Genomic DNA, 24,652 nt, shown 5'->3' with positions numbered 1-24,652 from the left:
AGCGAGAACTGGAGAAGCAAAGCAACCCCCTCCCTCCAACACACATAGCCCACACTCTCACTCACGCACACACACTCACACACCAACACACCCGGTAGACTGTGAGCTGAAACTATAGAGCAGCCAGAGCCAGAACATGCTGCAGAAAAACGTTGCAGAAAGAGAATTAAGCATTTTTAGTGTCAGAGCAGAGATGGGCTGTAGCAGCCTCACAGCTTCACGCTTTCTTTTGTCTTGCTGATCTGTCACTCATGTTCCAGGATTTCTCTGACCAGAGAGACATGGCCAAACAGCCGGCCAGCGCTCCTACCGGCTACATCCCGACGCAGCAGCCCGACGGAGCTGCGGGACTTACAGCAAACAAACCGGACAACACGGCTGCGTGCCCGCCGCCCGCCCCTCACCATCACCCGGCGCCCCAGCCGCCGCCTCCGTGCAACGAGAGCAAAACTTTTTGTCCCACGGAAAATAAACCGGGAGAACTGGACAGCAATAAAGCGTATGGGACGTTTAAAAACACCCCGCCGACGGTGCCTGGATCCGTGGTCGTCAACTCGGCCTTCAGGAAGGATTCCGTCGGCTCGGCCCGCGGGGGGTCCGCCCAGTACGGCGACCCGCTCCGGGCCACCGCAGAGCAGAACAACACCGCGGGCAACTGGACGGCTATGAGCCAGACCACCATCATACTGGGAACAGATGGGAACACGTCTGTTCAGCCCGGCACCGTGACGGGGGTAAGTCAGCTAAATGAACCGTTTCCTTAACGGAGAGCGGCTGGTTCTGAGAGCAGAGCCGGCGCGGTGTGGATGAGTCCGTGTGCCGCTGATAAGAGAGCCGACTGGATTAACCTGCTGCCTCCTAACAGGGAAGGTGCAAACCCCTGGGAGCTCTTACCTACCGCCATGCTGAGCTTTAGCAGATCAGTGCTGTTGATGTGTGATGGAGTGAAAGTGTCTGTGATACTGAGCTGTTGTGTTTATCTCTTAGGAAAATGTGATTTTGTAGGTTTGTTTCTGCACAGATGTGCTGAAAAATAGTATCATTGTAGCCCGACAAGTTTGGAGCTGAATCAGTGGATGATTGTGCACACAGAAACTAAAGAGGAGCAAGCATTAAGAGGCCAGAACATAGACCTGTGTTTACTGTTTCAATTTTTATTGTTTTGTAATGTAAAAATCTGAAGGGACAGCTACCTCACTGATATGGATAGTTACTTCTCTGTTCAATTATCTCTTGTATTACGATTTCCATGAAGCCACGTGACAGTGGTTCATTTATTGTAAGCATTTGCGGCTAAATTAACGCTGTGCAGCAGACCATCATGGGTAAAAGCTATATAGTCAAACCCCAAAGGCTGAATTATTGCACGTAAGGACACTCTGGGTGGATCCTGAGCTATTTGGCGGCCCTTATCTGCGCAGCGCGCTGTCCTGGTCCCTCTGCACCAATCTGATGTAGCATCAGAACTTTCAAACCCGCCTGTGTCAGCTGGATTCCCAGGAAACCAAGCGGGGTATTATTTATAATTATCGGAACAGCAGTCAGCTGAGAGGGAACATGAATCCTAGACGAAACTATTTGCCTTCTATTTTATTTTATTTTTTTGTAAATATAAACCATTTTTCTCTCGCTTGATCTTTGCCCACATGTTAAAATTATTAATGATAACGAATATTGAATCATACTCTCGCGTTATTTTCGGTGTTCCTCGCTCCCCGCAGACACACTTGGTACGGCCCAGAAGCCCAGGTGTTATCCGGCTGATAGGCAGCGCTGTACTACATGAGACTGCGGATTGTTTCCAATCCCCGCGAGGGAACCCCCACCCCTCACACACACTCACACCTCCGTACACACACACACACACACACACACACACACACACACACACACACACACACACACACAGAGAGAGAGAGAGAGATACTCGCATTCCCATGCATGGTGTTGTTCAGAGTCTGTCTCTGAATATTCATGCAGCTTCTTTTGTGAATTTGCTCAGATCCTGCGGTGCAGCTGTAATTACGCATTTCTGTTAGTATTTGCTGCCATTTTATCAGTAGGCCATCAGAGTAAAGGGGTTTGAGATGTAATTTGGTTGTAATAATGGGCCTGAATTTGAAGATGAGTTGTTTTTTTACAGGCTTGTAAATGAAAAGCTTCTGCTGAACTCTGATAATCCAGCATCTGAAATCCATAAGCCTAATATTTGTTGAGCAAAATGATAACCCTAATTCTCTGACAGGATTCATTCTTAAACGAATATAATACTTCAAGGTTTCTAAATGCTAGTAAAACGAAACAACACAATCGTTCACTCATTCACATCCTCCCTGTCATTAGATCAGGCCCAGACTCTGTGCTTGTATTATTATTTTTGTGATGGGTTATGAACTTGGAGTCCGGTGTGATTAGGCTGCTTATTTTAGAAAATGGATGAATGTCATTTTTTTTACCCCCTCTTAGAGTGACGATGATGACGAGGGGGGAGATGAGAATAAGGCCAGAGGAAACTGGTCCAACAAACTGGATTTTATTCTGTCCATGGTTGGCTATGCGGTGGGACTGGGAAACGTGTGGAGGTTCCCTTATCTCGCCTTCCAAAATGGTGGAGGTAAGAGAATAGTTCTGGGACAATGCGTTTTATTCCCGCCACACAAACAAACGAAAAACATGTTCAGAAAATGGAAGTTTGCCTCGTTTCGAGTCGTTATTATTTTTATTTCTTATTTTCTTATATTGCCTTTTAATGCTTGACTTGTTCATTCCAATATGTATTCTAGTTTTCTTTGTGGGCCTTTACCCAGACGAAAAACATGTACTAAAAAAAAACTTATAAAGGGGAGAATTTTATATATATTTTTTGGCAAAGATAAAAGCGAAAAAAAGATAAAAATAAATGCACTGAAATGTTTTTGCATTGTTAGAAATATTAATAGTATAAATAGTAATAGGAAAATAAACATATTATTATTATTATTATTATTAATATATGCACGCTACACTTACCTTTATTTCTATTTAATTCATATCAAATGTAACTGTTAGTTTCAGGCTTTTCTGCGCTCCGCAGCCTGATGTTTAATTCCCTTGCAGGAGCTTTTTTGATCCCCTACCTGACAATGTTGGGCATTGCCGGGATCCCAATCTTTCTCCTGGAGGTGTCCCTGGGCCAGTTTGCCAGCCAGGGCCCCGTGTCAGTGTGGAAATGCATCCCAGCTCTGCAAGGTAAACTGCCACGAATCAACTGAAGGAAAACATTCAAAAATAAAAACTAATTTCTTGTCATCACGAGTACTTTTTCTTAAGAGTAATTTATATATTTCGTCTCATTTATTTATTTTAGGTTGCGGGATTGCCATGTTGATAATATCTGTCTTGATAGCCATATACTATAATATTATAATGTGCTGGACACTGTACTACCTGTTCGCTTCGTTGAAGGGCTCACTGCCATGGGCTAACTGTAGGAATGAGTGGAACACGGTGGAATGTAAGGACAAAGACATGCTGCTGTTAGGTAAGACACACACCTTCACACACACACATGCACACACACATATACACACACACCAAAAGCACCTCTCTCCACAATGCGCAATGCGTCACGTCTCCCTCAGCTGAGGTGTCCTGCAGTATAATGAATCCTGACCTGTGATCTCTGCGGTGTTCTCACTCTCAAAAACACTTTAAATTCAGAGCACTTCACTTTATCTGTGTGATCCTTTTTAATGCTACAGGCCAATAAAGTGTGAGGAGGCCCTCTGTGTGACAGAAACTAACATTTTTTATACATTTTCGATTCTTCTTGTGTGTGATAATGTCAGATTTTATGCTCTAAGGCAGCTGGGGCAGTCTGTCTTGGTCTGATGTTTTAATGAAACTGTAGATTAAATCGTGTTTTGACTGTGAGAAAACGCGCGGGCAGGGCCACGGAGGGGCCTGATGTCGATCTGCGTCGAGTAAATATCGAAATTCCGTTCGTTTCGTGTAATATTTGCCTTCAGCGATTCTGTGAATTCAGCACAAAAACTGCTTGCTTGACAAATTTACTGTACTGTCTGAGCTGCTGCAGTGCTGCAGTGAGCCCGAGACTGACCCCTGCTGGCTGCCACATGAACTACAGGCCCATTCAACGCTGTAGTCTCTCGACCACTCTCTCACTCGGTTATGAGGAAAATAACAGATCAAGGAGAAATATTGTCAATAAGTAAAGAAATACAATGAAATAATTTATTAAGTAAGACATATTAGATGGATTTGTAACCTTTTATATGTATTTATATGTTTACATCATATGATCAGATGTAGTAGGGGTGGGCAAAGTAATGTGAACACCCTGATAATCGGTTACAATAGCCCTGCACAAAATTTTAAACATTATTTGTAGTTTATAATTTATGTCAAAAAGATGTTTATCACAGGAGCAATTTTTGAGGACACATGTTGTGGTGTTATGGCATTAAATCAAATGGTTTATGTTATTTTTCAACCCCATTTAGTTACAGAAAACTCTACCTTTGAGTGGTTGAGTTATTGTTTTGTGCAAGATTGTATGCAGAGAGTTATTTTGAGTAAGCTTCAGTCTGTATTTTGTCTTGAATCTGGAGAAAGAAATTCAATAGACCTACACTGTACATCTGCACTTTATATCATATTTTTTAAAAAGCACTGAAGCAATTTTGTCCGCACATTTTTTCTGATGTGTCAGCATGAAACATTGTGCAGTCAAAAGCAAAACAGGTTTTCTTATCTTTCCTTTCCCAAAAGGAGGCACATATTCAGTGTAATCACTCCTGTTATTCATATTTGGCTATGTCTCAAAAAGAAGATAAATCTAAATTTGACACGGCTGGATCTCACTGATAGTGAAGTCTCCAGAGCAGCCTCCTGTTAGTCATCCTATCTCCAAATCAGATCCATCTGTTCACGCCCACTTTACCCTGAGCGGACAGTAAGCTCTGTCCCACAGCAGCACTCTGCCAGTCTCTCCAAGTTGACGTGTGTTGGTTTCTGATTGGAACAGACTCATGCATCCTGCGGGACAGAAACATCACCTCCATCAAGAACTCCTCTTTCTGTCTGTCCGCAAACGCTGTGGGAAACCTGACCAAACTGATAAACATGACTGTGGATGGCAACAAGACCTACGTCAGCCCCAGTGAGGAGTACTTCAAGTGAGTGTATGATGAAAAACAACAATTTAAAGTAGAATTTAAGCTTAATAGAAACAAAAATGAGATCTGTGTAGTTTGGTTTACAGGTCCAATTTTTATTTTTTACGGCCCACAGATGAGAAACAAAATCTGATATTTTTCTGTCTTCTCATGCAGATGTTTGACTTTCTAGGGCCATTTAAACTGCATCTTCTTGCATCATCAAACGATTGACAAGCACGAGTAATGATGTATATTTTTTTGTTTCCAATTTTATCTTCTTTGTTAAGCACAAAATGCTGGTAGATTTTTGAAAGGGTGGAAAAATCACCAAAACTGGAGTTTTACAACATTTTCAACTGACGATGTTCTGCAAATGCATTTTCGAAAAGAAACTCCTTTTCTTAAAACAATCTTAAAATCTGCTCTTGTGCATCAGCTCTTGTGCAAAATGAAAAACACATTCAACTTGTTTTAGTCACATTTAATAAATGGGTAGCTCTTCAGACAGAATAAGGCAATCATCTGCAAAAGAATCAAGGAAAAAATTAATTATGAGATAAATAAAATAAAATAAATCAAATTAATTTGTGTTGGAAACATTTGGAAATAATCTTACTGTCCTGGCAGACCTTCTCATGAGAAAATTGAGACTAGTAGGACTCAAAAATATAGAAAAAGAGCTTTGATAAAATGAAAATTTGTAATGTACAGATTTATATGAATGAGAGTATTTTAGTTTATTGAGATTAATGTTCAGGCTGAGCTTTGCTGTTTGAATCACACCTGCAGGTACAACGTGTTGCACATCTCTAAAGGAATTGAATATCCAGGAGACATCCGCTGGCCTCTGGCAGGCTGTCTGTGCCTGGCCTGGATCATTGTTTACCTGTCTTTAGCCAAAGGAATCAAGTCATCAGGAAAGGTAACAACAGACACAAACTCCAGAAAATCAATCCTCTGAACTCTGCTACTGTTTGCACCTTTGGTCAGCTGTAAACGAAAAACTGTGGCTTCAGTTTTATAGTAGGACATCGTCTTCCCTTCCATTCTGTGATGAAAGTGCCCCCTAGTGATGAAATGTGTAACATATAAGAAGTGAGCACTGCAGGACGTCAGCGAGGGATCACCTCATGTTGAAAATGCACAGCCTTTGCTGTTGCCTGATGTTCGTTTCTCATAGTCTGTCAGCCTCTAAGTTAGTAAAATGCCCAGATTCCTTAATCTTTGAATTTGGTCTTTTATATGTAATATGTGTATACCGTCTATTGAATTGTATGGAAGCCCTAAAGGGCCATGCATTCATACATTTTATTTCCTCCGTTTTCCCATGATAACGAGTTAATTTAATTTGTTTTCTTGAGATCTCGAGTTATTATCTCGAAATAACAACTGTCGTTTTCCCGAGATAACGGGATAATTTTCTCGAGATCTCGAGATAACGAAACTTTGTTTTCCCGAGATAACGGGATAATTTTCTCGAGATAACGAAACTTTGTTTTCCCGAGATAACGGGATAATTTTCTCGAGATCTTGAGATAACGAAACTTTGTTTTCCCGAGATAACGGGATAATTTTCTGGAGATCTTGAGAAAACAAAACGATAGTGTAGTATATTAAATCATTGCAGGAAACATCATTAAGTGTAGCAATGTCAGAGGACCAGGAGCATATTGATCACAGCGTCACATATCTTTTCAATCAAGGCCTGACACAGGCTGAAATTGCATTATGCCTTGCTATTACAGATAATATACACATTAGTGTGCGTAATCTAAAAAGATGGTTAGGTAGGCTTCAGCTATATCTGCGGCTCAATCTAAGTGAGCCTGATGTCGTCATTAACTACATAGCTGGTCAACTATGTAGTTAATGACGAGATCTCAAATTAATTATATCGTTATCTCGGGAAAACAAAGTTTCGTTATCTCGAGATCTCGTGAAAATTATCCCGTTAGCTCGGGAAAACAGCAGTTGTTATTTCGAGATAATAACTCGAGATCTCAAGAAAACAAATGAAATTAACTCGTTATCACGGGAAACTGGAGGAAATAAAATATATGAATGCATGGCCCTTTAGGGCTTCTGTAAGAATTGTGTTTCTTTGAATCTTAGAATTTTTATTCTTATATCTTACAAAGTTATTTATCATTGTTGTTACTTAAAATCAATGGGCGCATTATATGTTCAACCTTTTCAATTCTTTATGAGCTAAGAAAAAAACAAATTAAATAAGATCGATAATGAATTAAAGATGTTTCAGATTCAATAAGCAAGTTCTTCTCTGGATTCAGATTTGATCTCTCCAACCCATGTTCTTTACTACAACCCTCACATAATGCAGCAGTACAAAAGCACAGATAATTAACAGACTTATAACCGTTCATATAAGATATATGGGCAAGGGTTCTTGCCTTTGCACTCCTTCAGCATCTATCCAAAGCAATTATGCAATTGCTGTGACTTGTGGTATACACTTCATGCTACAGTAGATCCAATAATTGTATACTTTTGCTGGAAGGGAAGAGAATAAGGAAACACGGAATTAAATGACTCAAAATTGGACCTTTGCAAGATATGTTTCACCTGGTCATTTTGGAGATATTTTCCTCCCTTGATTGAGGAAAGAGGACATGCAGAGAGAAATATTTTACATCACTCCGATTGCACTTAGGACTTCAGATTGGATTCTTGTATAATGACGCCCTCCACTGGACATAGATGTGACATACACTGTGGTATCATTTTAGAGACTTCAGACTTCACTTTAGACCCCGCCAAAAGATTTACATGTTTTGTCACATGTCATTTTTTGAAATTATAGGGTTTGTGTATGTATCAATTAATTTTTTCTTATTACATTATGATGCAGAAAGCAGAAATGCTTTGACAACTCTTACTGGCTGTTGCTGTTTGTTTAAGTCAATGGACATTGGACAACAATCCATCAAAAACATGTTGTCTTGACTTATCTTCTTGTAGTCACTTGTTTAGAGCAAATAAAACTCAAATACATTCATAAATAAAACCAACCTTAATATTGTAATATTGATCTGGTCTTTTAAAAGTACTGTACTTTACTGTGTAGTGTAAAAAAGGTCAAAATAAATATACTTTACATTACAGAAAAGGAGAAATATACACTAAATGCAGACTCTATCTAAAGAAAAAGGGGAGTCTCCTTTCAAGAACCTTTTATTTATTTCTTAAGCAATATTATCATTAGCTATCACATTTTTTGTGCCATTGTCTCTTTTTCTTGTGTCCTTCCTGCTTAGGTGGTTTATTTCACAGCCACATTTCCCTACGTGGTGCTGGTCATCTTGCTGATCAGAGGGGTGACCCTCCCCGGTGCCTTTGACGGCATCCTCTACTTTATCACACCAAAGTGGGAGAAACTGAATGATGCAAAGGTACCTGGCACCGCTTGCTTGATTCAACCGTGATGTATTTTGCATCGTTTGGCCTTTCCTGCTGTTTACCTGCAGCTCTTCCCCTTTTCCCATGTCAGGTGTGGAAAGATGCAGCCACTCAGATCTTTTTCTCTCTGTCGGCTGCTTGGGGAGGCCTCATCACTCTCTCCTCCTACAATAAGTTCCACAATAACTGCTACAGGTAAACACACAAAAGGTAAACTATTCTTCTGGCACCATAGATACATGACCCTGTATCTGTATGTCTGATAGAAATGTCAATAATAAATGGTACTCTTTGCAGCCAGCAGTTCAGTGTTTCCTTTATTTTGTCTCACCTAAAGCATCTGCCCTCAGTGTTTAAAATCAGTGAAATGTATTTCCTTTATCACACTCTCACTAAGATAAAACATATGAAGGTATTTTATTACTCTTACCTGTAGTGCTATTTATCTTTTTTTTTTTTTTTTTAACCTTTATTAATTCAGGATTCATTCACTAAAAGCGATCCTCTCTTTTCCAGGACCCTGATCACAGCCACACAGTTACACAATCTATCCAGATTGCTGGTGTGAGTTGCAGATTTTGAAAATATCTACTGTATAGGTGCCTGTCTTATATAATGAAACTAGATGGCACTCAACTTGTGGTGCTCGAAGAGCCAAAAGAATAGACTTGAAAAAGTCAACAGCAATATCTCTTTCCAGAAATCATGACCCGGTTACTCAAGAAAACCAACAGACCTTGGTGTAAGCAGTTTCATACAGGAACTATTTTCTTTCTGTATCACAGCGCACAAGGGAGCATGCATCTACTCATGGCATCCTCCTCGAGGAGGTAATATTAGCTAGCTTAGTTATCAGGCAGGTGTAGCTGTAGCTGTCGTATAAAGAAAATAGTTCCTACATGAAACTGCTCACAACAAAGTCTGTGGATTATCTTGAGTAAACTGGTCATGGTTTCTGGAAAGAGACATTGCTGTTGAGTTTTTCAAATGCATTTTTTTGTACGTAGTTTGAGTGCCATCTAGTTCCAATACATTCAAGAGATTGCAGACAACTCTACGGCAAATATCTCCAAAAGTGTGAAGCTCACACCAAAACAACCTGGATAAATAGCACAACAGTTAAGAGGAAAAAGATGTATTTTTTCTTAATTTTCTAAATACTAAAAAAAAAACAAAAAAAAAATCTGAAAGTGTTTTACAATGAAAATACCTTCAGTTAAAATATCCTACACACATGCCTCATACAACAACCCTGCAGGAATATAACCTGAAATCCATTTGTTGGACAAGGACAAATTAACAGAGACATTTTATCATATAGAGCACTGCACCCCCTTGTGTACACCTTCTGTAACTGCCTAACACTTTTTAGAGCCCTCTATTTGCAGAAATGTATTCCTGCCAGCAGATGGCGCCATTGCATCTCTTATCTGTGTGTACACAAGACAGCAACATCCTGTATCAAATAAAGAGCATTATCAAATTTTATATCACTTGTTAAATGTAGCATGATTTGAATATTGCTGCATTGTTTCAGTCACTAAAGCAGATATTTGCTTATTCAACCTCCGTTTCTCTCTGTCCTCTTCCCCCCCCTGCAGGGATACTATAATTGTGACATGTACAAACAGTGCCACCAGTATATTTGCCGGGTTTGTCATATTCTCAGTCATTGGCTTCATGGCACATGAGTTGAAAGTGCCGATAGAGAAGGTGGCAGATGAAGGTAAGATACCAAGCCAGCAGGCAGCAGCAGCAGGGCGGCGCTGCTCACTGAAACACACCTGAACAAGTTTAATCGGTTGATCTACTGTGGAGATGGTGTGTGTATGCTCATTTTTGTGTGTGTGTGTGTGTGTGTGTGTGTGTGTGTGTGTGTGTGTGTGTGTGTGTGTGTGTGTGTGTGTGTGTTTCAGGCCCAGGCATAGCGTTCGTAGTGTATCCAGAGGCTCTGACCAGACTTCCCCTGTCTCCTTTCTGGGCGATCATCTTCTTTCTCATGCTCCTGACTCTTGGCCTGGATACCATGGTAACCACTGTTCCTTTAGTGTGTGTGTGTGTGTGTGTGTGTGTGTGTATTTGTTGTTTGTCTATACTTGTGGCTCATATTTCCTCATAATAAAGATGAGGAAAATCTTTGAGAGTATGGAAAACAGTTCAGTTCTATACTTCTTTTAATTGCCACGTTTAAAGACACAACCTGAGAATTAGGAATTACATTTGTACGGAAAAACTCACTGAGCCAGATTACAAAGAGAAAGTATAATAAATCCAGGATGAGATTAATTTAATTTAGCACAAAGACTGGAGGCAAAGGAAACTGTGAACTCATTTACTGTGCCTAAATTCACAATGTCTTCCCTGAACACATGTTAAAAGAACCAAAAAGTACAGGTACAACAACAGTTGTTGGAAGATGTATTTATGTGTATTTTTTGATGGAGCTAGGTTAGTGGTAGCCTACCTCCTGCTCCTAGTCTTTGTTCCTAAACTAGGCTAAACACCTTGTGGATCTACCACTGTAGAGGATACACAGAGATGAAAATTATATCAATCTTCATCTGAATCTGGGCAAGACAAGAGAACAAACTTGTTCCCGAAAATCTGATTTTTTTGGCCACTTGGAGGCAGAAGAACTCGACTATGCCTTTTCCAACCCACATCCAACAGACTGAGAGCAACACTATAATCCTGTTGGAGTCAGGTATCTGTCATTCACTTTCAGTTTAGGTCTGCTTTGTTCTTTACTAACTCCTGAAAAAGTGCCTGGCTCTTTAGCTGCTATTGCTTTGTTGCAAATACTTCACCAGCTAATTGCTAACTTTGTCTATCTGTTGTCTGGTGGTGGGCAGTTAGTGTACAGAGTCTTTATCAGGGTATTTTTTTGATCAAAGTAAATGAATATAGTCAGTAAATTCATAGTGACTGCAGTGTTTAGTTTGCATTTCTAAAATCATATTTGTAAATTCTATGTTGGTTTGTGAGAAAATTTGTGAGTTTCTGTTGGTAAAGATCTAGAATTTTCACAACATCAGCAGATGTTATGTCATAATTAGAGTTTCTTGACTTTTGTTTGCTCCAAAGTAAACACTGAACTTTGGTAGCGCCATCCAGCTAGGTATAAATGCTGCACACATTGACCTAATTAGCATAATTACCCATACACACCACCCACTGTGACTGATTTCAGCTGAAGTGCTCAAACTCTCGGGTGCTTGAGCAGAGGGGGGTCTGTGTGATTAGAGTGAGTGAAATTAAGTTGACCTTAAAGTTATGGAACAACACGACTGAAGTAAATCTAAGTTTAAGTACAATTAAAGTACATTACATTTATGTAAGGTTGGCCTACATTCATCAACTAAACACTTCATCTTTCTTTGGTTTCAAGGAGGCTTAATTGTGCCACTATAATATGTATAGACTTTTACAGTCTTTAATTATAATAGATAGATAGAATAGAATATAAATTGATTGATGGCATTTGCATTTAAATGAATATTAATATTTGCATTTTAAAATGGAACCACAAATATATTCCTTTTAAATTTTAGTTCTGTACCACACTAGACTACTTTTAAAGACAAAAACACTTATTTGAATCTTATTTTCTAAGAAAAATATTTAGCAAACCATCATTTTATACACTATTAAAGCTGCTCTAATGTATATTTTTATATTGACAAGGAATCAGATGAGTTCATGTAATGTGATTTAAGAAAAGAAAATTTACAAGTTTTACCTCCTTGTAAACCTTGTTTCCAGCAGCATGTGGGCTCTATTCAGCAAAAAAACTCTTACTCTCTACCAAACAGACAAAGTTGCAACCTAGCTAGTGAATAACTTGGAGCATTTAGCAGCTAAAGATATTTTTTTAAAGAGTTGATAAGAGAGATACATTTATCAAGTCACCACAACAATAAAATGAGTGATAATGGTGCTCTGTGTCTGCTGGATGTATAATTCAGCTATTTTTTGTGAATACATTTTCTTTTATAACTTTATCACATGCCAATATTGTGTTTATAGCTTTCTTTGATGCCCTCAAGGTGACAAAACAATCAGCTAAAACAGCTTTAAAGAGACCCCTTTTCAGAGCAACCCATGCACCACTACACTTTAAAGTTACAAAACTAATTGTGTCAGTTCCTGCACTGATTCATTCCTCATGTAACTTCAGTGAACAAACACTGAAGTCTCCGGGATGTTTTCAAAGTCCCCAGCACCTTCGAGCAACAATCCTGTGCAAACAATTCAGGCTAAAACACCAACTCCTTCAAGTGCACTGTGATGCTTCTGAGCCTAGTGGAGGAGCAGAGGGCACAGTAGCACATTAAGACACAAGTCAACAGTAACAGTAAATGATGATGTTACTTTGCCTTGGCAGCGGCGCCTCCGAGGAGAGGGCTGGTGGCTTTGTTGTAGAGAGCAGCTTGGCGGTAATAGGCTTGGGATGTTGACGGGAAATTAGTTTTGGGAGCTCAGGAGGAAGGAGAGGACCGGAGAAGTGGCAGATAGCTCAGCACCAATGTGTTTCTGCAGCACGCACACAAATACACACACACAATACCAACCTCCCTCATTTTGCCTGTTTGTATTTTCATCCACCGCTGTCCTCTGGGGTTCTGGACCCCTTTTTACCATCATGTTACATTTTCTAATCTCCAGACAGACTCCACCTGTCAGATCTCTTCATTGTCATCTAAATCCTTAATAGTTATTTGTTTACAAACCTGCTCCTGCTCAGGATTAGGATAATGTAGTTGATTTGTTTTGGAAATAAATGAAATTACAGTAAAAATGTGTTTATTGGACGAATTGAAGATGAACAACAACAACACCAAATTCTGACAGCAGCAGCTGCTCTGATTTAAATGAGGTAAACCTGCTGACTGGAGGCTTTTCAGCTAAAAAGCTGCTGCAATCTCGCCTGATTGGAAAATTTTCAGTAATTCTTTGGTGGAGACAGTCAGGATCTGCCTTCCAGAGTCATGCTGAGTTTTGTGTTAACCTTGAAAAATGGGATTTTTCAGGCAAAATCAAGTTGAGTAATGTCTTAATTAAATACCTTTAATCATACATGTGATTAAACAGAAAAAAAATCTATCTCCACCCCGTCTCCCCTCCCCTCTCTTTACATTCACCCCCTCCTTTCTTCGACTCATCTCTATTCCAGTTTGCCACCATTGAGACCATCGTGACCTCCGTGTCGGACGAGTTCCCCAAATACTTGAGGAAACACAAACCGCTCTTCACCCTGGTCTGCTGCGCCTGCTTCTTCATCTTGGGATTTCCCATGATCACAGAGGTACGCCACGGACACAAAGACACACATCTGCTGTATGTGCACTCTGCGGTTGACACTCAGGCATTCTCGCAGCACCCTGCGACTCGTTCTTTGAATAAGCCGACAGATTTCTGCATGTAAAGTGCAGTCGCGGCCTTCAGAGGACCGGCTCAGTGAGCGTAACAAGAGAAACTGAGTCTTATTAAAATCCCCCCAGACAGCTTCAGAGGGCAAAATCCAGCCTAAAGTAGGATTCATACATTTCACTTCTTATGATCCGGTACAAGTCACTGTCAAAGTTAAGACCACGGACAAGTCAGAGGTGGAACAACATGAGGGAATAGGGCAAAGCTTTGAATTTTGTTGTAGTATTGAGTTTCTCTATGTGTGTGTGTGTTTATGACAGAGTGGGATGTTCATGCTGCAGCTGGTCGACACGTTCGCAGCCTCCTACTCTTTGGTCATCATTGCTATCTTTGAGCTGGTGGGGATTTCCTACCTCTATGGTGAGTACAGCTCATCCTGTTTTATCTCATGACCTTTGACCAACAAGACTCAAAGTCTAAAGCTATGCTGGTGGCCACTAGAGGCCGCAATGTTAGTTACATCTAACTACACCAGTGTTTCTCAAACCTTTTCAGACAAAGGGCCTAACCGATAAAAAAAGACTTCATGGTCCACCTAATTTTCCAACATCGGTCTACTTCAAGAGTATATTAAAAATGACAGCCTAATTAGATGATGGTCTTACAAAATAGCATAGCCTACTCACTCATCATTGTCTCTTTTACCATCTTAATGGGAAAAACTGTGCTGCTTTTTCTGAGACATCAGTGAAACAAGACAGTGTCGCCAAACGATCGCAAAACGGTCACAAAACAGTCGTAGTGATACAAAGCTGGCTGAAAATTCTTGTTTTATATCAGGACTGGAAAGCAGCATTTCACTGCCCTCTCTGGTTGAAACTTTTTTACCTTTTTTTCCTTAACCTCAGATCCTTTAAATGTTAATGTTTAAGAGACATTTCTGTTCTGAAACAAAATTGTTAAATCTAAAAAACAAAACGAAAAACCTTTGAAGCACCTAAAATATTGAGCTGATCATCCAAAAGTCCTTTATGTTGGACAGTAACGTTTTCTCCACTCTCTGCTGTGTGCAGCATGTTATTCTAGCAATGACCACTAGGTGTCTCTGTTGTAATGTACAAGTCACACACACACACACACACACACACACACACACACACACACAGGCAGGGAGCTCAGGTGTGTGTCAGAAGGCTGTTACCAAGGAGCAAAGCAAACCCTCTCCTCTAGTTTGTCAGAGCATCAGCACAGGTGACATATTGAAATGATTGTGAGACTCGACCTCTTCATGTCACTCACTGTTATCCGTCAATAAAGGCGGACGAATGAAGCCATCTGCTCCCTCACTTTATCCCAGGGACGACAGAAACCGATACCCTCTCTCTTCCTTTCAAACACACACACACAGACACACACACATAAGGATGGATTGAATTTGGTCCTTTTTTTAACAGATCTTATTAAACCCAAGTCACCCTCTGTGTCTCCTCTTCCTGACTTTCTTCCATTTCTCTTCTTTTATTTCATTTCTCTTGCCTTTTCTTTTTTCTCGCTGCAGGTCTGCAGAGGTTTTGCGAGGACATTGAAATGATGATTGGTTTCCAGCCAAACCGATTCTGGAGAATCTGCTGGGCCTTTGTGACTCCAACCATCCTGACGGTATATTTGTTTTTGCTCTTCTCATTCTCTCTCTCTCACGCACACACTCACGCAGACACACATTGGCATGTGCAGCTTAAAATGTTTCCATCTCCGCTGCCGCCTTTCAAGTTCATTGATTTGCAGTTGGAAGGGAACAGGGGAGAAATTGCTCTTGTTACGCTGAAATCGAAAATTATTTCTTCCTTCTAATTCCTGTCATGTCACCGAGTCTCAAGTTGTTTGTGTTTTTCAGAATGGTAAATGGCAAAAAGCATGACGTCAGTTAGGCTGCTGCAGACACACATATACATTTATTTCCACAGCACACTTCCTATAAAAATGGCCACTTATTTGTGTATGTTGTAAAGCTGTAAATTCGAATGCACAGCGTTTACCAGCATGTCAGTGTTGGACACTGGCCAGCATTAACGTTAGTAATTGTACTGGAAACCACTGTAGCTCCAAAGCAGAGGTGACGATGACAAATGGAGCAGCAGTCTGGCCGGCTGGTCATCCTGCTGCTCTCGAGGGAGATCACATTTCCTCCGGGAGCTCATTGATGCACAACCTCAGGCTAATCTATTTCTGTCTGCCTTCCTTTTTCTGTTTGTCTTCCTTTCCTTCGTCTTATTCTAATCCTTCTCAGCCAACTTTGCTGTAGAGGAGGTAGAATTTGTTCACCTCTGTCCCTTTTTTGTACCGGCTGCTTATAGTAAAAAGGATGATCCCATTTTTGTCATCCATCCTCTTCTTTATATGGAACAGAGGACCCAGCTGAAGCCATGTGTCCCCAGTTCAGTGCAGTTAATTGGGAAGAGATCTACTGTCCAGTCCTCGTTTGGTGCAGAAAAGCATTACACAGTTGAGCAACATCAAGGCACAGCAGCCTAAAAACAAACATTGGTGGCATTATTAAAAACAAACATGGTGGCACCATAAGTGAGGTGTTTCCTCACTTTTATACACATTTTTGTAGTATTGCAAAAGAAATGGTCAATAGAAACAGCAAAAGAAAAAAAATGTCCTCAATTTTTCAAATAAGTTAATATGCTTGCTTAACTTTGGTAATGCCTTTAAGAAAAATTAAAAAAGAGTTAAAGGAACAGTCAATACAAAAATTAAAATTCACTCTCATGCTGATGGAAAGTCAGATGAAATTTCGACGAAGGAAAATTTCGTATCTACAAAACATTTCTGGAGCTTCACAGCAAAACAGCGCGGCAGCATTCTCCTAAACAACTGAAGTAGATGGGGACTTGTTATAATAAAACAACCAAAAATAAAAATAAAATAGCTCCGTGTCTGGTATAATCCAAGTCTCCAGAATCCTGAGATTCAAAATTGATTTCAAAAGATGTTATTTACACCCTTTTTAAAGCTTCTGGGCATTCTGTTAAAATGTATGATGGATGGAAACACAACTAATAAGGACTTGCATTTGAGAGATGCAGATAAGGCAAATCAGTTCATAATAGATTACTTTTTAAGTGAACTCATAGCCTTATACTTGCGGCCAAAGGAAACACTGGACACTGCATCAGTAGTTCTTGAAGGTAACAGAGACCTACATTTGCTTGATTCACTGGTCTGTGCAGGGCATCCTGGGACTGAGTCTTTACCAGTGGAAGGTGATGACTTACGAGGACTACACCTACCCCACCTGGTCCATGGTTATGGGCTGGCTCATGGTCATCTGCTCCGTCATCTGGATCCCCATCATGTTCCTCATTAAGATGCACCTCGCGCCCGGCACCATAAGTGAGGTAATAATTGAGACAAAGCCGTGACGAGACATTGTCACGTATGTTTTGTTTCTGTCTGCTTCGCACACACTCACCATCCCACACACACACTGTCGGAGAAATCAATAGCCTCATCCGTTGCTCATTAGCAGGCAGAGGCGGACTGCGGGCTGAGTATTAATTTGGACATTTTTCTGGGGGTCCGGCGGGTCTCTTTTAAATACTCAGATTAATGGATGACTTTCTCTCCTCACGTCTCTGCTCCCTCAGCAGCTCTGACAGCAGACTCAATCACAGATCATCATCCAGCTCCACATCTTAATTTCTTTTCTTTGCTTGACTGTAATACAAAATCATCATAGTTTTCATTCACACTTGTTAATATTGAATGGTACTGATGCAAAAACAATTTCAAACACTCCACATTTTTTACAGTTTTAATGAAGTTTTAAAATAACTTTTTTGTTAAATTGATTTTTCAAATCAGTGTTTACATCATCACAGTGTCTCAAGAGTAGACATAACCCATTACGGCAGACAAACTGACAAGGTAAGAAATAATGGGCTAAAAAAGTTCTTAGCAGTGATCAGAATACAAACAGGCATATCAGTAAAATCAAAATGCCATGTATACAATCATAATCATGATGGAAATGCTGAATAATGTACAGTTTGACATTGACAATGTACATTCACAACAGATATGGCTTTGGTGTAGAAGTGCTACAATGTGCAACACCTACAGACATTCTCACAATGATGCCATTCAAGGCAATGGCCTTGCCATCAGGAGGAGCTGGGGTTGTCAGAGTGTGGTTCAGAATGCGGACATGAGGACAGAAGGTGCCTGGGATCAAACCTTCAACCCTGCAGTTAATGGATGTTTAGTTTTCAAGGTTATGTTGTGACAGTACTATGCTTATGGTTTGGTTAGATTTGGGCACAAAAACCAGTCAGTGTTTGAAAAAGATCACCTGGTTTTGTGATCACAAACATTCTGGAAAATGGGCCGACATCTTGTAAAAAGTATCCAATGGCTTCACGCTTCGCTGTGGGGTGCCCCCCGTGTATAGAGGCTGTGTTCTCATCAAAACGGCCGAGGAATCCAGCCTGTGGCCCTTTGCTGCATGTCATACCCCTTCTCTCATCCCTATTTACTGTTACACTTCAAGCTGTCCTGTCCAATAAAGCCATGAAAAAGGCCAAAATTAAAACAATGTTGAAACAGCAGCGGCTGTAGCTCAGTGGGGGCGGCTGTAGCTCAGTGGGTAGAGCAGGTGACCAGTGACCAGAAGGTCGCTGGTTCAAACCCCGGCTCCCCTGGGCGGAACTGAGCTACATGCAGAAGTATCCTTGAGCAAGATACTGAACCCCAAAACTGCTCCTGGCGCGCAGTTGGCACCTTGTGTGGCAGCCTCTGCCGTCAGAGGGCCCTGCGATGAGCTGGCGACTCCTCCAGGGATATACCCTGGCCTCCGCCCTATGTGAACTGGATTTGGCCCCAGTAACCCGCAACCCGCAATCCCCTGAAAGGGGCGATAAAGCGGCAACATCTCCGCGACCCTCACGGAAAAAGCGGTAGATAATGAACTGAACTGAACTGAAACAGCAGCTGTCTGGCCCAGCTGTCATGCACCACCAGCCCCTCCCCCTCCTGACATGAAAGTCAGCTAATGTACATGTAATCCAAATGTAATATTGTAGAACTATTGATACATACGAATCTTACAAAGTTAAACAACTCAGTGGTTTGCAGAAAGGTAAAATGCCAACATGTCATTCTGGTGACTGAGCTGCATTAGCTTCAGCTATACAATTTCAGACAATACATTTGTTATTTGAAGCTAGTCTGCTAGTAAATATGAACAAACCAAACAGAAGTCCAGGTGTCCTTGAGCAAGACATTGAGCATTGAGTGTGTGAGTATGTGTGTGTGTTTGGGGGAATGAGAGGCTCACTATAAAGTGCTTTGGATAAAAGTGCTCTATGAATACAGTCCAAATGCAAATACATGTTTCTCATACAGGTTGTTTTCATCAACTTCCACCTGGATTTCTGATGAGGGTCTGCGCAATATCTTCAATTGCGTAAACCCCCTTTCTTAAATTCAGATGAGACATAGTGGCATTATCAGAAAACCTACTGTGGCAGACAAAAATGCACATCAATAAAAATTCTACATATAGGAGCTGTAAAAGCAAGCCCCTGTTAGAGAATACAGTTCTGTTCCCCATCCCCCACTAGAGACAGGACTTGATGTATCTTCTCTGCCTGTATAAAGTCTCTTTGTGCTGCCTCTCCTCTTGCAGCGTCTGAAGTTGGTCTGCTCCCCTCAGCCCGACTGGGGTCCTTTCCTAATGAAGCACCGTGGAGAACGCTACAAGAACATGATTGACCCCCTGGGAACCAACTCCCTGGGCCTCAAATTGCCCCCCAAGGACTTCCAGCTTGGCTCCTACCAGTAGCAGCCACCCCGGCAGCACCGCATCCACCAACGCCTGCAGGGGGCACCGGGATGGGGGGCGACCACCACCTCTTCTTCTCCCTCCTCCTCTCTCTCTTTCCTCTACTTGCCCCTCTTTGCTTGCTGTCTTCCTCCCTGTATCGTGGATGTGGAAACAGGCTCCCTCTCCCTCCCTTCTCTTCTTCCTCACCACTTCCTCTCTTCTGTCAGGGAGGAGTGGCTGCCCAGGTGGAGTCTACTCCTCCACTGCTGCTTCAGTAAATGGGCTATCATTGCCTCCCACACATGACCACTGATTACTCCAGAACCCTTCCCAGGGATCTTTATTCCAAGAGAAAAATTGTGTCATAAAATGACACAGCTCAGACTGCACTTGCAATATTAGACTCACCGTAGCTGCTCCCTATGGAGTCGTGTGTGTGTATGTGTGTTTCTGTATGTGAGTGTGTATGTGTGTGTGCGTGCCATCATATATGTGTGTAGAGATAATAAATCATCTCGGTGCAAGCAGACAAGAAAAACAAAAAGAAAATTGAAGGACAGAGAAACAACGGTTCAACGAGCTCGACGGGGATCTGTGTTTTGTTCCATCTGTGTACAAAATTCCATCTGCAATACAAATAATATCAATTGCCTGTGTAAAAAAAGAAATCACAGTATGCACTGGTATCACATTTTGTTCCTATCCAGCAGTATATATGTATATTCACACTAACTATTGCTCAGTCGCTCTTGCTTTGTCAAAAATAGATTACAAGATCTGCAATTTGTGCCTCCTACGTCCCAGTAGAGTAGCAAATGCATCCTGATTACAACTTCCAGTAGATACACTTCGGCCTGGACGACTCTGCAGTATGATAGAAGCTTCGGCCTTTTTTCTCTCTGAATCCGAGGGACCATCTGCGATGCCCTCTTTGCCTATTTATTAAGTCATATTCCTCTTCTCCTCTATTGTATTATCCTATAATGTAAAGTAGCACACTCCTAACGTAGCAAACCACTAGAGTAGTCTCTCCTTCCTTTAGTAGGTGATAACGTGGCCATTTAACCTTTTTAAGCCCCGAGAACCTGACCTGATAGCCACCCTGTGCATATATTTTAGATGGTGCATTTATTACTGTATGTGTTGTGAACTTGTCAAGCCCTCTGTGAAAGCCATCTTAATAATGTGCATCACATCATTAGAATAACAGTATAAAATATATTTATATATATATATACATATACAGTAATATATGTAAAGCCTCCAGCAGAGAAGAGAGCTAGCAAGAGATAGAGATTGAGTGTGTGTGTGTGTGAGTGTTTTCTTGTCTCTGAACACATTTCTCTTGCTAGCTGTGTAATATCTTGTACAAAGTGTACAAAAAAAAATCTACAAGTCGTAGGTGTGTGTGTTGTCGCGTCCTCACAATGTTAGGAGCAGCTGCTATGCGTGAGTAGATGAAGATTAGACTAGAAAATGGACTCCTTCTCTCCTGGAAGTGTACTTTGTCTCTTGATGTTTGTGGTAGAGCTCCGGAGACCTCTTTGCCATTTCAGACTTATGCCTCTTGCTTCTCTGTGTGTTCTCATGAAAAACAGGGTCTCAGGTATACTCGATTCCATCAGACTACTCCGGTAGTTGTAGGAATAACAGCATTCAGTGCATAGGAAAACAGAGAATAGAGCCATCTTAATGCTAAAACTATATTGGAAGCAGTGTGGAAGTGTGTTGCAAAGGGTCAGAATCACAAAACTACTTCCTGATGACCTCGATGCAGCATCGCTTTGCATTCTGCTTGCTGTTGCTTAAATGCGCCTTGCATTGATAATACAGGACGTACAAGTGACTTAACCTGTTTTCACCAACTATGTGCAGTGTGAAATCAAATATCTTGCTTTTCATTATAAAGTAGCTAGATGGAAAAACAACAATAAGTTGAGATAAATTTAAAAAATCTAAATTCGAATGCCGTGAGATTTAATTGCCTCTCGAGCCAGTTTGTTGACCGTCAATACACTGATCAATTTTATTTGCACTGGCAGAAAATTTAGTTTTTGGTTGCCTTGCTCATGTCATTCATTATTTCCCTTTAAGTTGTGCTGGCAAGACATCATTAGCCCAAGTGAACAACTGTGAGGGTGTTTCCGAGGGCGTAAAAGTTCCCTTCACATGTTGCACTGCAGCAGTGTGAAAGAACAGTGTGGTTGCAGCTCAGCAGGCGTCCAACTGGGTGTGCAGGAATGACAGGCAGCCAACCTTTACTTCGTGGGCCAACCAATTACCTACAAAGTAACACCGTGTATCCACTCAGAAGCAATTAGTCCTTTCCACGTTTTGACCAGTTGGGTATGCATTACCGTGTTTTCATAAAGTCCTGATTGGCTTTATTGTGCTTTTATCACCGCAGGTGTTGACTTGTTGAGTGGCTCAAGTGTTTTAAACGGAACTGCAGGTATGAATGCATTAACAGTCGCTCAGAGGTTTAAATGTCTCCTAACTATTTCTCGAAAGCCATGTCTATTCATGACCTTGAAATGGAAATAGCACAGATATGATTTAAGAGGTTGTTTGAAAACATAATCAATTAATGAGCACAAAAGCCCTGTTGTGAAATAGTTTGCTTGCTCCACAGTGTTGCTTTAAGACTTAGTGTATTTCACTCTATTTGTTCAAACTTTATAATAATGTATGTCTGTGTAAATCTGTGTGTGTGTTTGTCTCTGTATTAGTTTTACTGAACTCCACTTAACTGTCAGATGTTTGCATGGCCAGTCTCAGAGTAGATTGCTGAAAGATTTACAGGATTCTTTTCGCCCTAGGATGTGTCAGCCTGATGCTCCTTTTTCTCTTCGCTTACAGACGCGAGGATCTTAAACCACCAATTGTGAACTTGAGCTGAGTAAAAACAAACTTACAACACTGATATGCTTTTAAGAATTCAATTCGATGACAACTACTCAGCAGGGGTGGATGAAGAAGCAGGCTGACATTTTAAATCATGTGTTGGATGTAGTGGACAGTATGCTCTTTGTAGTAAGATTTGAATGATAAAAGCCTTTTGTATCCTGAGATAAATTTTATTGATTTCCTTCGGGGCCACAGATAGATAACTAAGATTTGTGTCCCTGTGTTTACTTCTATTGGGCTTCTCCTGCTTTTGTTTTGAGAAAAAAAAATGGCTAAGGGTTCAGTTAAAACCACATTGCTTCATAAGATGTAAAACTGAAAAGCTTGCATGTGCAGTTTGTGTTGCTGTAACTCAACGTCCATGTATAGTAATCCTTGTCCTTTCTCTTTCAATAGTATAAGTCTGTGCATGTTTACTTTAGGGAGCTTTTTGTTTGACATAATGTTAAGAAACGAGGGTTGCTATTGTCCTTCTTACAGAGAGGGAAGAAGAAAAAAAAAACTCAGTTTGCTTTGCCTGCAAGTCAACTTTGGGCAGTATAGGTAACCAAAGAAAGAGTACTTTAACTAGGGTCGTAGTGAAAACAGAAAACAAGCTTAAGAAGAAAAAAGGAATGTGTCATCTGCGTATAGGAGGTTGAGATACTGCCATTCATATCCCATGTAGTGTTCCTTGATGTTTGCCAATACGTTACAAAACATCTTCAGGTAACCATTGGCCTTATAGATGTCCTCTAATGGTAGAATATTATATGTATTTCAAAAATAACACCACAGAATAGCTTATTGTCTGTCTCATATGGTAACAGTATTCCTATTGTTATGTCTGTTGTGTCTTTTTGGCACTTTATTGTCCGACCTATGAATGCATAGGTTAAATTTCTAATTACTTGAGTAATGTCATATATTTCTGTGTGTTCTATGTGAGGTACTGCTGCCTATGGATATAGATATGTGCCTCCAAAAGCCCATGACATCCTTTGATTTGATTGTAGACTAGATATATAAGAAATATGTTTTAAAATCTGTGTGAGATGTAAAAAAAAAGAAAGAAAATATATATCATATATGTGAAATGCATCTATTTATTTTCAATGTCATCAATCTTTGAGGCCCTACCTCAGATTTTGTATTTATGTATAGAAATGCAATTGGATTATAGTATCTTTGCCAATAATAATATATCGCTATTATATCATGAAATGTATAACATATGAATCAATAAATAAATGTTATTGTTTTATTTGTTGTCACTGGCTTCTTTTAGACAGGCACCCTGCTGTAAGTGGAGTTATGTACAATGACGACAAGGAAATTGGGTTAAGACAATAAATCCCCCCTGTGATGTGTCAATCAGCGTTTATATTCAGCTGTTAAATAACTAAAGGCATCGTGGCTTTGTGAAAACGCTACATACTGTTTGCTGTTTACTGGAAAATCATGATCAAAGGGGAAGAGATTGAAAGAAAAAGGCGGATTTGAACGCTCCTGCAGGCTTGTTGTTTGTTGGTACATACCATGTGCTGCTGAACAGCACCGACTGTGGCAGACAAGCTTGCATATTTCATATCAAACTAATTTGCAATTTAAATTCATTTGCAAGCAGAACGCTGGTTAGTACAGTATGTTTTACACAACAGTAAGAAGTCCCTTCACAATGCCGGGAAGCAGAAAGAAATTAGATTTATTGAATTCATGCCTTGATGGCTTTAAGGCTTATTTATTTGTTATACAAAGGCAAGAAAATAATAAGTGAGTGCAATTGATTAATTAATTGTCCATATGATTGCATAATACAATTATCAGCAATTTTAATATTGGTACAAACATTTGGCATTTAGGAGCAAAAAGGATTTCAAATTGTGTGTTAAATGGATTTTTTAGATGAAAAAAATTCTACACATTTGATTGTGCACCATTCCTTAACCACGTGAGCAACTCTTTGTGAAGCTTTAAAGGGACAGAGATG

General features: G+C 40.5%; 1 protein-coding gene across 2 annotated transcripts; it reads left to right on the top strand.

Annotated features, from left to right (window-relative positions):
* The first annotated feature begins 251 nt into the window (after positions 1 to 251).
* On the top strand, positions 252 to 19,822 carry slc6a5 (solute carrier family 6 member 5). Of its 2 annotated transcripts, XM_073464404.1 has the most exons (16): positions 252 to 575; positions 606 to 754; positions 2,469 to 2,614; positions 3,097 to 3,228; positions 3,347 to 3,520; positions 5,027 to 5,177; positions 5,949 to 6,081; positions 8,435 to 8,569; positions 8,668 to 8,771; positions 10,178 to 10,302; positions 10,493 to 10,605; positions 13,750 to 13,881; positions 14,267 to 14,366; positions 15,505 to 15,605; positions 17,183 to 17,350; positions 19,639 to 19,822. In XM_073464404.1, the coding sequence occupies exons 1-16, from the start codon at positions 252 to 254 to the stop codon at positions 19,792 to 19,794; spliced, it is 2,343 nt and encodes a 780-aa protein (XP_073320505.1). In that variant the 3' UTR covers positions 19,795 to 19,822. The 2 variants fall into 2 exon arrangements, with proteins under 2 accessions (XP_073320505.1, XP_073320503.1); XM_073464402.1 differs by having other exon boundaries at positions 252 to 734; positions 2,467 to 2,614.
* Positions 19,823 to 24,652: the final 4,830 nt, after the last annotated feature.

The sequence above is a fragment of the Pagrus major genome, chromosome 4 (genome assembly GCF_040436345.1).
Source record: "Pagrus major chromosome 4, Pma_NU_1.0".
Taxonomy (NCBI): domain Eukaryota; kingdom Metazoa; phylum Chordata; class Actinopteri; order Spariformes; family Sparidae; genus Pagrus; species Pagrus major.
The sequence above is the reverse complement of the archived record's forward strand: the minus strand, read 5'-3'. Positions and strand labels throughout refer to the sequence as shown.

Coding starts and splice junctions, on each gene's coding strand:
- slc6a5 (XM_073464402.1), top strand. CDS start 252: ATGTTCCAGGATTTCTCTGACCAGAGAGACATGGCCAAACAGCCGGCC. Junction 3,521..5,026: donor CAAAGACATGCTGCTGTTAG/GTAAGACACACA, acceptor TGATTGGAACAG/ACTCATGCATCCTGCGGGAC. Junction 8,772..10,177: donor TTCCACAATAACTGCTACAG/GTAAACACACAA, acceptor CCCCCCCTGCAG/GGATACTATAATTGTGACAT.